Here is a 15,139-nt window from a genome sequence, read left to right on the forward strand (position 1 = left end):
ATCCAAGAGGCATGGTTGATAAGGTAGCCAAAATGTATCCATATTGTTCAACTTTTTGACCAGGGAATTCTACTTCTTAGAATTCATCTTAAAAGAAAAAAAAAATTCTAACAACTGAGATGTAATATGAATAAATTAGTAATAAAAAAGGGAAAAAAAGAAAAAAATTTAAATGGTAATAGTGTCAACAAAAAATGTTTTCACGTGTGATACCCACACCAACTAACACAGTCTTCACAACTATTACATCTTATGATAGCAGGAGGAGGTTTAAATATTTACCTGTTTATTTAGAGACAGCTCTCAGTATGTAGCCCTGGCTAGCCTAGAATTTGCCATGTGGTCCAGGGCGCCCTCAGTTCACACCAAGCCACCTGATTTTTACCTCCTTACTGCTGGGATTAAAGGTGTGCACGACCAAACGGGATTCAATGGCACATACCTTTAATCCCAGCTCTCTGGAAGCAGGCGGGTCTCTGAGAGTTCGAGGCCAGCCTGGCCTACAAAGTAAGTCTAGGGCAGCCAAGGCTTCACGGAGAAACCCTGTCTCGAAAACCAAAACAACAACAACAAAAAGGTGTGTGCCACCATGCCTGGCTGTCACAGAGGACAAGGGGAAATGTGTTGATTTCAACATTGAGCAAGAAGACAGGGTATAAAATCGACACACAGGTTGGTTCCTGCCAACATCTTCGTTGTTACATGCAGTTTGAGAGGAGAGAGGATTCCTCTTTCTTGTTTTTCCCACGTTATGTTTACAATCTGAAGGGGGGAAAAGCATGTGGCCTTTGCTTTTACAGCTCATAAATAAGAAAAGCCCATTTAACTTTTCTAGTTCTTCTGCAGATGAACAAGATTACGGCAGCAGCAATGCTTTGAAGAAGACAGAAAAAAAGTCAGAGCTTAACACGGTATTCACATCACTTTTGAAAAGTTACGTGAAAGGAGAATCATTAGAGCGTGCGTGTATTGTTTAAAGAACCTCAAGAGTAAAACCTCAGGAACTCAGTAATGTCAGAAAAGGGCCCCGACCTGCCGCGTTGGAGCCCCCACTTTAGGACGGCTCTGGCCGTCGGCAAGGCTTAGTTTGCCAGCATGTGCAGGGTACCAGACATGCCCTCAGAGGACACGGTTATAGCGGGAAAGACTACAGGGCGGTCAAGAACATAGCCAAATCTTTCAGATAAAAGTTGTTTCCCTCTCCAAGAAAGAAGAGGCCAGTCAGCTTGAAAAAGGACACAGGTCTTTTTCTCCCCCACAACATGGTTTATCATTGAATAAGACCCCCTCCCCAAAGCTGGCATAGAGTATCCACTGTGTGGGAGCCATCCCAGGCTGGCAGAGGTACCTAGGAACTGCCAGGAGAGAGAGGGGAGGGGGAGGGGAGTTCTCCATGAGTCTCCAACGCTTCATGAAAACTGAACGAGGACTGGAGATTGGCCCCACTCCACAGGGCAGCGCTGTGTCTCCTCGTCCAAGCGGAGGCATAAAGCTGTCCAGGTCCCACCCCGTGTATGGAACTGATTTTCTGGTATTTAGTTCCACCTGGTATTTAGTTTCGTCAAGGGACCCTCTGACCTGCTAAGTTCCAAACAGAAGTCTCTCCCTCCAACGTGCAGACGGCTCTGTCATCCCTACCTTCAAAACAACACCAAATCTAGTCACCTGTCCCCAAGTCTGCAGCGGCTTCCCTGCTGTTGCAGCTCTGAGGGTCTTGTGGGAGGGGCTAGCCTGTCTCCTCAGTTTGGGGAGATCAGACCTAAGATTCTGAGCAAGCCAGGCAAGCACTCAGCCACAGAGCTACACCCACGGGCCCTTTGCTTCCACTCTTGGTCCCCGGTGACCTCTTCTCTTCACAGTAGCCAGAGTCCACCTGGGAAAGACTTCTATCGGTGGTTTGTTGTTGTTGTTGTTTTTTAAATCCACTGACGCGTCCTCACCCCCACAGGTACGAATGAATTATTTTACCTTAAAATCAAGTAGTGAAGATAGAAGGGGTGGCACAAAGCTACAATCCTAGCTACTCAGGAGTTGGGATAGAACTGAGTTCGAGACAAGCCTGGACTACATAACAAGGCACTCAACTCAAAAAAGCAAAACACCCCAAAACAAAAACAAACAAAACCCTCACATGATGGCCTTAAAATTATATATATATACACATATATACATACATGTACACATACATATATACGCTTTGTGTATGTGTATATATGTGGGTGTGTCGATATCATGGTGAACTCGTGACGGTCAAATGACAGTATTCAAGAGTGGGCAGCCAGTCGGGCGTGGTGGCGCAAGCCTGTAATCGGAATCCATGAGTCCGAAGCCAGCCTGGTCTACAGAATAAGTCCAAGACAGCCAAGGCTGCACAGAGGAGCCCTGTCTTAAAAAATAAAAACAAAAACAAACAAAAAAGAGTGGGCAGATGCCCTGAGGACCGGTACCCTTACCTTATCAGCCCCAGACGATGGCTTCTACTGCCTAACCCCAGACACCTGGTCCTCAAGGCTTCCGAGGGGTCCCTTCCTTCAGCTCACAACCCTCCAGGCTGCTTGATGGCCCTCTCTCTGCTCCTTCTTGCCTCGGGCCCAGGCTCCCCGGGTACCTTCCTCACCTTAGCTAGGCTGTCCCCCTTCACCTGCATCCATCTTCTCTAAACAGACCTATAGTTACTCTCCATCCCATTGTCCTGTACTCACTGATACAAACTAGTGTTGCCATGGTTACTTAGCCTTCGCCACCCACGTGTCCACGGGAGTGTGGTGTGGGACTGAGGGCTGAACGAACCATGCATCCCTGGGTCCCTGTTAGCTCCTGCCACTCTGACAGTTTCTGCCTCGCTCTAAATTCATTATTACTCAATGTAGCTTCTAGCTCTATGGTTCAGGCCTGGTCGTCTAGGCAGGAGGCTCACAGACTGTCCTAGTCCCAGCAGTGCTCAGGACCTGAAAGATGAACCCAGACAAGCTAAAAATCCGTAGGAGGCAGGGGTTGGGATGTAGCTCATTTTTTGGTCAAGTGCGTGCCCAGAGCAGCATGAAGTCCTGGGTTCAAGCGCCACCACAGTAGAAGCAAATCTGGGGACACTTACCTGTGATACCAGTAATCTGAAGACGGCAATAGGAAGACGAAGAGCTCAAGACTGTCCTTGGCTGCACAAGGAGTCCAAGGCTAGCCTGGGCTACATAAGGAGTTCAAGGCTAGCCTGGGCTACATGAGGTGTTGTCTCAATGACTCAATTATATATGTATACTGGGGGAAGGGAGATAGCGTGCTGGAAAAGGTGCTTGCCACCAAGCCTGATGGTCTATGGTCAGTTCCCCAAACCCACGCGTGGAAGGAAAGAACAGCCTCCCAAAAGTTGGCCTCTGACCTCCACCACGTGCTTATATGCAGAATAAAATTAAACAAAATAAATGCAATAAAAAAATTAAAAATACATATGACAAAGTAGACACTATATGCTATTTAAAAAATTAATTCATGCAACACTAAATGAACTCAGCAGGATATATATATATCCTCCTATAATATGTAATATATTTAATATATATGTTGTGTGTGTCTCAGCACACACATGTGTATATGTAACAATAACAATTAAAGAAAAGGTCATAAAGTTGAGAGGAAGTGGAAGAAGGTAAAATGTTATTTAAATACAGTATTCATGCTTAAAACTCTCAAAAAATTATAAAATGTTAAAAGATTAATTTTCACTGAAAATGCTATGCCAACAGAACGAATGGCTAATGAACACTCAATTCTGTTTCTTTCCTTTTAGTGAGTCAAGTCTAGTGGGCAGAGCAAAAGCCACATAACTCTGGCCGCTGTGGGCACCCGGCACTTGATGCACAGGCACACACGCAGGAAACATCTATATGTATAAAGGAAGCCAGGAACAGCCACATGAACTTGGAGGGCTGAGGACGTAGCTCAGTGGCAGAGCTCATGCCTAGCGTGTGCAAGGCCCCAGGGTCAATCCTCAGACCCTCCACTTCTGATGGATTTGTGTGGTGTGACAATCAACCCGCACATCCCCTTAACAGGCGTAGACTGGAGCCAGCTCGCTCAGCTGCAGGCTGGAATTCTCTTGTCAGGTAAATACATAAAGTCCAGAAGCCAAATCTCCCAGCCCACTGGAGTGCAATTCAGATATTGACACCAGCCTTAGCTTCTGTTTTATAATATAAAAAAGTTATCTACAGTCACGATTCTTACAAAACAAACAAAACAAAAACAAAAACCCAATATCCAGTAAGTTTTTAGAGTGAACTGAAAAACAGGTATGAACCATTAATAAAAATAAATAGCAGAAAGCCAAGCGATTTACAGAAGAGATTCTGGAAGAATCTAGCTCTCTGACACAAACACAAGTAGCACATCTTTGAATACAATCTGAATACATTAATGTCTGTTCACTTTAAATATGCAGCTATCATCTTTCCTTACCACTATCATCTTGTATAATAATAACTCAACTCTTTTAAAAGGATTTAAAAACTTTTATTGTGTGTGTGTGTGTGTGTGTGTGTATGTGTGCAGGTGTGTGTGTGCATGTGTGTGAATACACGTGTGTATGCGCATGTGCATGCACCTTTGTAATACATGCATTCACGTGCCCAGGAGCTGAAACTACAGGCAGTTGGAAGCCGCTTGATGTGGGGGTTGGATCTGAACTCTGATCCTCATGACGGAGCAGCAAGTTCTTAAACACTGAGCCACCGTCTTTCCAGCCACCCTGGCATCCCGACTTTACACTGCTGATAAATAGAGAGTTCCTTTTAGGTCGTATACATTTTTATTCCCCATCATAGGCTGAACTCCTGGCCTCCAACGTTAGAGGAGGTCTTTGGGACACAATTAGGCTGTAAGGTTGGGAAGCCCAGTGCACAGGATCCCTAGCACGCCTGGGCTCCATATGTAGCACTGTCACTACTAGAACACCAGGCAAGTGGGCTGAGAACGGAGCTTAATCTAACGCACACGAAGCCGTGGGTTTGCTCCCTAGCGCTGCATGCACTTGGCGTGGCACTGCGCCCCTGTGCACCCCAGCTCTCAGGAGGGGGAGGAGGTAGGAGGGTCAGGAGCCACAAGTCATCATTGGCTATATACCAAGCTCAATACCAGCGCGGACTACAGAAGTCCCTGACTACAAGTAAATAGATAAATAGATAAATAGATAAATAAATAAATAAATAAATAAATAAATAAATAAATGAATAAGTAAATAAATAAGTAAGTAAATAAGTAAATAGATAAATAACAGGAAAGAGCATGCTCCTGCCACCCACCTTGCTGGAAGGAAGCAGGGCGTTGACCTTGAACCGCCTGCTCTCAGGTATGACAGGTAGTAAATAAATCTCCGCTGTGTGAGCCACACAGGGTCCCGTAGAAATCTGACACAGGAACCCAAGCTGACTAACACAGCCATTTATTCCCATTTGAGGAAGTTTGGCTACAGCACAGCGATTTGAATGTCTCCTCAAGCTTTTTCATTTTAGATGTGCTTGGGCAGGCGCACTTAGGTCTAAAAAAAAAATATATATATATATTCAAATCTACATAATTGGCATTCCACTGTGGGATCCTCGGTTTCTAAATTCCCTTGCTGTTACTCCAGCACGGTGCATGGTTATTACCACTGACAAGAAAGTAAACACTCAGATACCCAAAGTAAATTGTCTGCCCAAATTAAGATTTTATCCAGTTTTCCACCTCTACAATAGAAATCATCTTTTTGTTTGCAAAATTTGTATACTCTTAAAAATGCATGGAAAAGAGTGCCACCTGGTTGAAGCAAGAAACATCTTTTTCATAAACAGTGTTTCAGACATTATAGAAAACGAAACTGATTTCAAACTCACTACACAGTTGATTTTTTTTAATTTTATTTTTCTGAGACGGGGTCTCACGTAACCAAGGCCTACCTTGAACTTGCTATAAAGTCAAAGATGACCTCAAACTCCTGATTTCTCTGCCTCTCAAGCAGGGATAGTAAGTGTGCCCCACCACACCTGGTTTCTGTTATATTTGAGATCAAACTCCAGGCTTTATACATACTAGGGCTGGCTCTCTACCTACCAGCTGAGCCACACCCGCAGCTCTGAGAAACCCTGAGTTTACCAAGCTAACTCTGCAACGTTGCCCTCTAGATGGTGTGGCCAGAACTTGGGAGGCGGAGGCCAGAGGGTCACAAAGTCAAGGTCATTCTCTGCGCCCTAGCCACTGCAAGGCCGACCCCGTGCTATAAGAGATCGTGGATCAAGGGGCTGGAGAGACGGCTCAGTGTTGAGAGTGCCGCCTGCTGCTCCAGAGGTCCTGAGTTCAATTCCCAGCAACCACATGGTGGCTCACAAACCATCTGTGATTTTATCCGATGCCCTCTTCTGCAGATAAAGCACTTGTATATAATAAATAAAAATAAATAAATCTTTTTTAAAAAGAGAGAGAGACTGTGGCTTAAATACAAACAGACAAACAAATAACACACAAACAAAAATTCAGGGTTCTAGTCTCCCAAGGAGCACTGTGGGGAGTTGGGATGGCTTTACTCTCAGTGAGGATCTTTTTATGGCTCATCTGAGGAGGAGGCACGGTGCGTTGCCAGCAACCCCAAACCCGCCTTCGCTCTAAACTGAGCCTCCACTCATTTCCTAAGCCTTGCTCTGGGCTAGCTGAGGCTGTCCCCTCCCAGGCCCATGTTGAAGTGCAGTCCTCATTGTGGCGATGTCAGGAGGCAAGGTTGTGGAAAGCTGACCGAGTCACAAGGACGGCACCTTCTAGAATGGATCCGGGACCTTTTTCTATGGGACCTGTGGAAACTGAGGGACAACTCGGTCATTGCTTTTGTTTTAAACATGAAGCTGGTCCCCAGAACCCATATAAAAAACCTGGGCACGGTAGTTGAGTAGTTGTAATCTTAACACTGGGAAGATGGCACCAAAAGGGTTCCTCGGGCTCACCGGCCATCCAGCCTACCCTACTTGGGGAGCTCTCGGTCAGCAAGAGACCCCGTCTCAAAAAACAAAACAATACGGAGCTTAAGATGACAAGAATGACACTTGAGGTAGTTTCTGGCCCCCCTACATGCATTCACACCCACCTACACATGACCACAAGTGCACACACATTAAAAAAAAAAAGCCCTATTCTTTATAAACCACGCACTCTATAGCTCTTTATTACAGTAGTACGAATGGTGCTCGGACAGCCTTCCCAGTTGCCTCCAACACTGCTTGAACAATGCGGAGATGAACAGACAAGCTTTTACTTGAGAAGCTCACAGTCTGTTCTACTCAGTAAATGCCTGAACCTCTCACCTCACCCCATTCACCAAAGCTAACTCAGAGTGGGTCACAAAATCAAAATGAAAGCTGAACGCCTGGTGGAGAACACAGGAGAAAGGCCCCTGCCATTCTGGGTTGGTAAGCAAACGGTTTTTTTAGACCATGCCACTAAAAGCCTGGACCGTAAAAAGAGGAAAGGCCAGCAAGGTGGACTTCACGCACATTAACACGTGTGTGCAGGCTGCGGCTCGGCGGGGGATGAGAACTTGCCTAGCACGTGCAAAGCTCTGAGTGTGATCTCCCTGCTACATAGTGAGTTTGGGGCCAGCCTGGGACACATGGGGTGTTGTCTCAAGAGAGAGAGAGAGAGAGAGAGAGAGAGAGAGAGAGAGAGAGACAGACAGACAGACAGACAGACAGACAAAGAAAGAAAAAAGGACTTATATGCGTGATGAATTGGGCAAGGAGGCTCAGTGGGAGGGGTGTCCTATGAATTTGGGGGAAGGGTAACGGTAATGTCCTCAAGTGAGATGGTGCTGACGGTTGTGCAATTTTATAAATTTACTAAGACTCATTTAATTTGTATACGGACCAGTGGATTTTTATGGTATTTAAATTGTGCTTCAATAAAGCTATTTTAAAAATATACATATCCAGGGTCTGGAAGATGCAATTCAGTGGATCTCATGCTGACCTAGCAGGCGTGAAGACCCAGGCTCAGTCAGTGCTATATAAACTAGGTGTCAGGGTACATGCCTGTAACCTCAGAACTCTGTGGGCAGAGGCAGCAGGTCAATCCCAGGCTGCTAGGAACGTCAAGGGCAGCCTAGGCCCCATGAGAGCTTGCCTCCAAACAAATAAACAAAAATACAAATCTGGCTAGGAAAGCATGATTAAAACACAAGCCCCCGGGGGCTGGAGCGATGGCTCAGAGGTTAAGAGCACTGTCTGCTCTTCCAAAGGTCCTGAGTTCAATTCCCAGCAACCACATGGAGGCTCACAACCATCTCCAATGAGATCTGGTACCCTACTCTGGTCTGTGGGCATATATGCAGGTACAATACTGTATAAATAATAAATAAATAAATCTTATCTCACACACACACTCACACAACCCCCAACAGAAAACAAAGGTCTCCCTGCATGGCCATCTACCTTTCATCCCCACTGCCGAAAATGATGTGCAAAAGACACTGACTGACCTTGTGCGAAACAGAAGCCCAGGCTGTGTCTGATGGCCCTCAAGCTTTCTGAACTAAATTACACGGCCCCTGTGGTTACTCAAAACTAGAATTAAACTTACAAACTCTAAGAATAGACAGTCTTAACCTCATCTTAGCTCCAGGCCAGAGCAAATGAGGAGCGTGAAAAGCCACTCCAACACCTAAGCTGCTGGAATACTACATAAGGCTGCTGCATCCCAGAAACACTCCCACCCGGTCAGCCGGGGCTCACCCGGTAACAGGTAATAACTGTCTTCAAAGCCATGAAGGGGTTTACAGGAAAGCGTTTTGTCTAGCTCTCCATCTCCACTGAGACCCAAACAAAAACAAAATGATTTAATAATAAGCAAGGGTAAATCTAGAATAAATACAAACAGCACTGACAGTAATTGCCATCTAATAATAAGCAAGGGTAAATCTAGAATAAATACAAACAGCACTGACAGTAATTGCCATCAAATGCCAAAGTAAGTTTAATATAACTCATCCCTGCAGGCGGGTCTCCTTGGATCGTTAAGAGCAGACAAGGGCTGGTGAGATGGCTCAGCAGGTAAAGGAGCTTGCTGCTAAGGCTGATGGCTTGAGTTCGATCCCCGGGACTCACAGGATAGAAGGACAGAATTGACTCCTGCAGGTGCTCTCTGACCTCCATACATGCACAGTGGCACGTGCACCCACGTAATGTGAACACACACACACACACACAAACAAATAAACCGTAATTTTAAAAAGGTAAAAAGGAGAGACAAAACAAAGTATTATTTTTGAAACATGACGATGATGATGATGACGATGTGATGATTTTAGTTTATGTGTGGGAGTGTTTTGCCTGAATGTGCACGCGTGTGCCTGGCTGTCTGAGGACGCCACATTCAGGGATCTCATGAAAATGGAGGCACAGTGGTTGCGAGCTGCCATATGGTGGTGAAATAATGGCGAAATCAAGCTGACTGGCAAGCAGCAACACATGGTGCATCCATCCCTCTTTGCTCTTAATTGAGAATGTGATATGACTGGCTGCTTGATGCTCCTGTCTTACCTTCCTCACAGTGATGGACAGTAACCTGGAACTGTCCCCTAAGCTGCTGTCCCCTAAGCTGCTGTCCCCTAAGCTGCTTTTTTGGTTGGGGTATTTTTGTGGGGCGGGGAGTTGAGCCAGGGTCTCTCTGTGTAGCCTTGGCTGTCCTGGACTCACTTTGTAGACCAGGCGGGCCTCGGACTTACAGCAATCCACCTGCCTCTGCCTCCCGAGTGCTGGGACTAATGGTATGCGCCACCACACCCGGATGTTTTTTTGTTTTGTTTTGTTTTGTTTTTTAAATCACAGCAACAGAGGTGAAACTGGGACAGGTGGAGAGCTCCAGGGGAGGAAACCCAAAGTCAACCTCTATTCACGAATGAGTGGTGAGTACACACACAAGTGTGTGCACACAACACACACACAACACACACACACACACACACACGTATGAGCATGCCCACAGACAAGCATGCGTACATGACTGTTGGACAGCTGGAACTCAGACCTGGGTCACCTGACACGGACCAGGTCTGGGGAGCTGAGCGCGAGCCACCGGTGCGCACACCGCTCACCTCGATGTCCCGGCTCAGCTGCTTCACGATAGCCGTGATGTTCCTGATGTGTTCCTCCAAGAACAGCCTGGCCAAGCGGTCGCCGCCTCCTTTGTTCTGCATCTTCTGCAGGCTGCTGACGATGTCGTCTTTGATGCGGAAGGCGTGCTCCACCAGTGCCGCCGTGGTCTTCTCGTGACAGAGGATCCTGTCTTCCAGCTGCTCCACCAGGCTCACTGAAGAGTAAGGCGCCATCGTCAGGGACTGGCTGTGGCGGGGCATGGTCCTCACTCGCCTGCAGAAGGGAGCCACTTTGTTAAAAAAAAAGTTGCTGGGGGCAGGGGGTGAAAAAGAGATAATCTCCCCAGACAGATTTAAGGCTCCCCAAAGAAAGAAATACAAATTGTCTGTCTCCATAAACTAAGTGGGATTCAAGGAAAAGTTTCTACCCAAGAGAGTTTTCTCTGGGAACCAGGAATTAAGTGGGCTGCTGGCAGGCTCTGTAACCTCCGAGGTGCAGGAGGCTGGCAGGATGGACGCACCACGGCTGCCCTGTACGCTGTGATAGCCAGATCGCTCTGACCCAAGAGGTCTGTTGACCTACTGCCATCCTCTCCCTTCCCCGAAAGCATGTGCCCCAGTGCCTACAGGGGCCAGACAGTTTCAGAAATGAGGGCCAAGCACCTCACAGGACACAATCAGAAAGTCTGGGGACTCCGGAGAGCTGGAATGTCCCCTGGGGTGACACGATTTTGTTCCACCCGTCAAAACACCACCTGCAAATGAGGTACTTTTTTTTTTATTCTCTCCATCAAAATGATACTTCAGAATGAGCCAGGAAAATCAGATGTGGCTGTGAGGCCACCTCACTCTTTAAATGACGGCTCGTTTAGAAAGAACTTATGATATACAGGCTGTGCGGTGTGTTTCTGTGAGCCAGAATTTCCCCACAGGCATCCAGGATGCCACCTCTGACTTCAAGGAGCTAATGGGAACATTTGCCTCAAGTCCCGAGGCGGTGATTTGGCTGTTGGCAGGAAGTTCACATCCACTGCAGGGCCACTGTGAAATCTCTGCCTTTTGAGGGTCATGAAGTGGTCTACGGGAGCCATGAGGGGGACACAATTTTCTTCCCCGTGAATAAGATGACCCTTTATAATGAAGTGGCCACAAGGCTTCATCTCTCATGACTCCCACACCCTCTAGGGACATTTGTGAGATTGGTGGAAAGAAAAATCATACCTTAGATGCATATTTTCCAGATAGTATACCCTTCCTGGGTGACAAGAAAAGGAAATACAGTGTCCATCTTCTTTTTAATAATTCACATCTGTTAGAAGAAGAAAAAACACAACAGTGAGTGCTAAATTATTAAACAGTTTATACCTAGAACTCAACAGACTTCAAGCTGTGGTTATTTAAGGAAGCAGGAGGCTCATAAGCTGTGTGGATACACTGATCTGCAAACGCTTTTGACTTCACTCATGAAACAAACAGCAAACGCTTCCCAGGAAGGGAGAAAGAGCCTTGGAAACCAAAATGCTCCTAAAATGAGCGCTGCGAATCCTCGCCAGGCCAAGCAACAGGGACCATCAGATGCAGGTTCCGGGAGTTTCCTTGTTGACACTCTGTCTGCATCTGGAGCTTGAGAACTACTTTTCTAGGGGCTGGAGAGATGGCTCAGAGGTTAAGAGCACTGACTGCTCTTCCAGAGATCCTGAGTTCAATTCCCAGCAACCACATGGTGGCTCACAACCATCTATAATGTGATCTGATGCCCTCTTCTGGCCTGCAAGTATATGTTCAGGCAGAGCAGTGTATACATAATAAATAAATCTGAAAAAAATAAAAATAAAAAAGAAGAGAACTACTTTTCTAGAAGCAAGCCCCTCACCCCATCTCTCCTGAAATACTGGGGCTAGAACCCCCAGCTCTTCCCACATGGCGGACAGCTGCTCTGCCACTCAGCCACACCCCCTAGCTCCCAGAACAATTTCCTTGAAAGATGTATTCAACCTGGCACTTCTCCATAGCAATTTTCAATCAGCCACGCAGTAAGTCTGATCTGGGTGAGCAACCGAGGACGCGTGCTTCCAAACGAATCAAAAATTAAAAACAATGTGTGTTTAATGGAACCTGATGTGGGGGAGGGGGGTCCTATCCACACCAAGACAAAGGCATGGCTGTGCGCCACTAAAAAACTTTGTTATAAAAGGTAACCATTCATACCAAATCTTACATGTGCACAATACTTGGCTGTCACAACTCATCAGAAAGCTGGAGTTTTTTAAAAAAAAAAGATTTTTAGAACCTAGGTCTCTCAAGCCCATGGTTAATTGGCTTAAAACAATGAGCGCCTGGTACCCACTGCTGACTCTGTAATTAGTCTCACTCCAACACTGGATCGAGAAAGCATCTCTGATCGACACCATTGTTTTGGCATCAATTCTCCGGTGTTTTATTTTTAGACTTTCAAAATGTGAACATTTCACTTTCCCAGACAAAGAACTTTAAATTTTAAACAAATTACATTTAAAGGGGGGAAAAAGTAACTCATGTCAAACAAGCTACGACGCTCAACCAGCTCTTGAGTGTCAAATATAAGAATTTCTACCATTTAGACAATGTAGAATTAAATTTGGGATCACAGATCACTTACACTTTTAAGGTTATACGAACATTTTTTGTGAGGTCTTCACTAATGACACAACCCACCTTAAACCTCATTTGGCGTCTACTAGGAACCACCCACCCACGTGCATCTGGCACCCCCAATCAGAACTGCCAGCGATGAAAGCCTCATCAGGACAAACCTGTGATCTAATGTGGACTTTTCTCATCCCACCCCCACCCCCGCCCCACCCCTAAGGCTGATGCCACCGTTTGCCTGAGCTACGGACTCCCCAACCAGAAAAACCTGGGAAAGGAGGGAGAACACCCCTGGCTACTAGACAGGCACTTTCGGCCTCTACTCTTCCCATTATTTGGCATCGATTCCATGATATAAAATTCCCTATGGCGTGAGTTCATAAAACACGCCAACATATGCTTGGGCTGGTGGCCGTCCATGGATGCTTCAAGGATCTGTTATCTGTTTAGTCACCTGGTTGGCTTGCACTGGGACTCTTTACCACAATACTGTGGGGAGAGGGGAGGGTCTCCATAGTTGAATAAGAGGCTGATAATAAATCACTGGATTAAATCCTTCCCAGGTGGACTTCCAGATCTTCCCACGGTCAACGCCAGTGCGCCTGCCGGAAGCTGGCATCTGCCGTTCCATTACTGATCTGATCTCTGACACAGCAGGTCTACAACATCGTAATCAGGCAGGTGAGGGTTATGTGCTATTCTGATTGTTCCATAATCCCTTGAGGTTTGCTTTTATTTGCAGGGGTGGGGGGAAAGGGGATTTTATTTTATTTTGAGTTGGAGGTTTCACCGGTCTTGGAAGCAAACAGCCTTAGCCACTGAGCAACGTAGCCAACCCCCTTAACTTCAGAGTTTTAAAGTTTTCCATTTTTGCTACCACTGCCCCCATGCCAGCCCTTCTTGCCCTCCGGCTTGCTATGGTGGGAAACTGTCCTAACCTGGCCTCGCATAGGTGACTGGGACAGGAGACCCAAGAGCAAGAGCAAGCTAGACATGCTCTGCTGGATCCAGTTTCCTGATCTCCGTCTCTATCTGACTCCACGGGCCCTTTCTCCACATACAGACTTGAGGCTGCTTTGGTTTGGGGGGTATTTGTTTGTTTGTTTGGTTGGTTGGTTTTTGTTTTGTTTTGTTTCGAGACAGCTCCACATCTCCTAAACCAGCCTTGACTTCACTATGTGGTTAAGCATGACCTTGAACACCCAAACCTCTTGTTTCTACCTTTGGGTGATGACATTTCAGATAGATACTATCACACTTGGCTTACAGAGAACACGGGTGATCAAACTTAGGGCTTTGTGTATTCCAGGCAAGTATTCTACCAAGTGAGCTACATCCCCAGTTTGAAACTACTTTTTAAAATGCTACGTCAGTCTTCTCTTACCCCTCACACCCCTGTCTGCTCCCCTTGTGCCACGTTGCTGGATTTGTCTCTGAGGTGTGATTGGTTAGTACTGGCTATGACCTCTTTTGGTAAGAGAAGGACTGTACAATTCACGACAGGATGCCTAATCGCCAAAGCCAACACCTTGGCCAGACCAAGGAAAGACCACATCCTGACCCAGCATGTTCAAAGATGGAGGTGGCATTGCGGCTGTGAGGCGGACCGTACACGGTCTGTGAGGCATGTGTGTCTTCACAACTGAAACTCCCAGCTCTGTTTATACCTGGCCAGTGGCGGATGACCTTTATTCATTTCCATACCTTGACACTGTCTGGATCCTATATCACCCCCCAGAAACTCAGCAACCCCCTACACCACCACGCTGGAAAGGGCAGGACAAAGGCTCAACCACCGTAAATGTTACGGCAGAAATCTCGTTTGCTTCCTCATTTGACATAGGATCTCTCGATTTTAGTCCAGGCTGGCCGATAATTTGCTACAGAGCCCAGGGTGGCCTCAAACTCTCAATCCTTCTGCCTGGCTGGGTGCTGGGATCACGGGTGCACCCTCTCGCCCTGTTCTAGAGCACATTTTTGAAACAGTAGAAAGAAATCTGTCAAAATGTAACCAATGGCACTAAGCATATTTTTATTCTGTTCTCATTTTCAAAATACTCTAATAAGCAGGTTATCTTCACAATTACACAAATATGAGCAAACACTTCTTGAATAGGACGATGAGCCAATGAGCAGCAGCAGATGCAGAGACTCTCACCTTGGGCTGTGAAAACCGAGAAGCAAGCCTCCTTTTGAGTTTAAAAGGCAATTAGAGCAAACGTGCTGTCGGCTTTACTTCTTCATTCCCCTGTGGGTACATTATGAGAGCTGAGCCTGCCTCTGTCACAGCTGTGACTGTGTCCTGGGATACCTGCCCATCGGGGACTTGGGCACACGGCACAGACACAGCAGCCCTAAGAGGCCACCCATAGCATTTCAAAAAGCCCCATTCTGGGAGCTGGGCGA

At 46.5% G+C, this 15,139-nt stretch overlaps 1 protein-coding gene across 2 annotated transcripts in view; it reads right to left on the minus strand.

The window, feature by feature from the left end:
- Positions 1-15,139, minus strand: part of Fam81a (family with sequence similarity 81 member A) — a 55,407-nt gene that overhangs the window by 24,732 nt on the left and 15,536 nt on the right. For both annotated transcript variants that reach the window (XM_051156747.1, XM_051156746.1), the window contains exons 2-3: positions 11,327-11,414; positions 10,106-10,379 (exon numbers count right to left, since the gene is read on the minus strand). In XM_051156747.1, coding sequence (XP_051012704.1) covers positions 10,106-10,379; positions 11,327-11,337 — 285 coding nt within the window. In that variant the 5' untranslated portion in view covers positions 11,338-11,414. The remainder of the gene's footprint in view (positions 1-10,105; positions 10,380-11,326; positions 11,415-15,139) is intronic.

This window comes from Acomys russatus, chromosome 14 (assembly GCF_903995435.1).
Source record: "Acomys russatus chromosome 14, mAcoRus1.1, whole genome shotgun sequence".
Taxonomy (NCBI): Eukaryota; Metazoa; Chordata; class Mammalia; order Rodentia; family Muridae; genus Acomys; species Acomys russatus.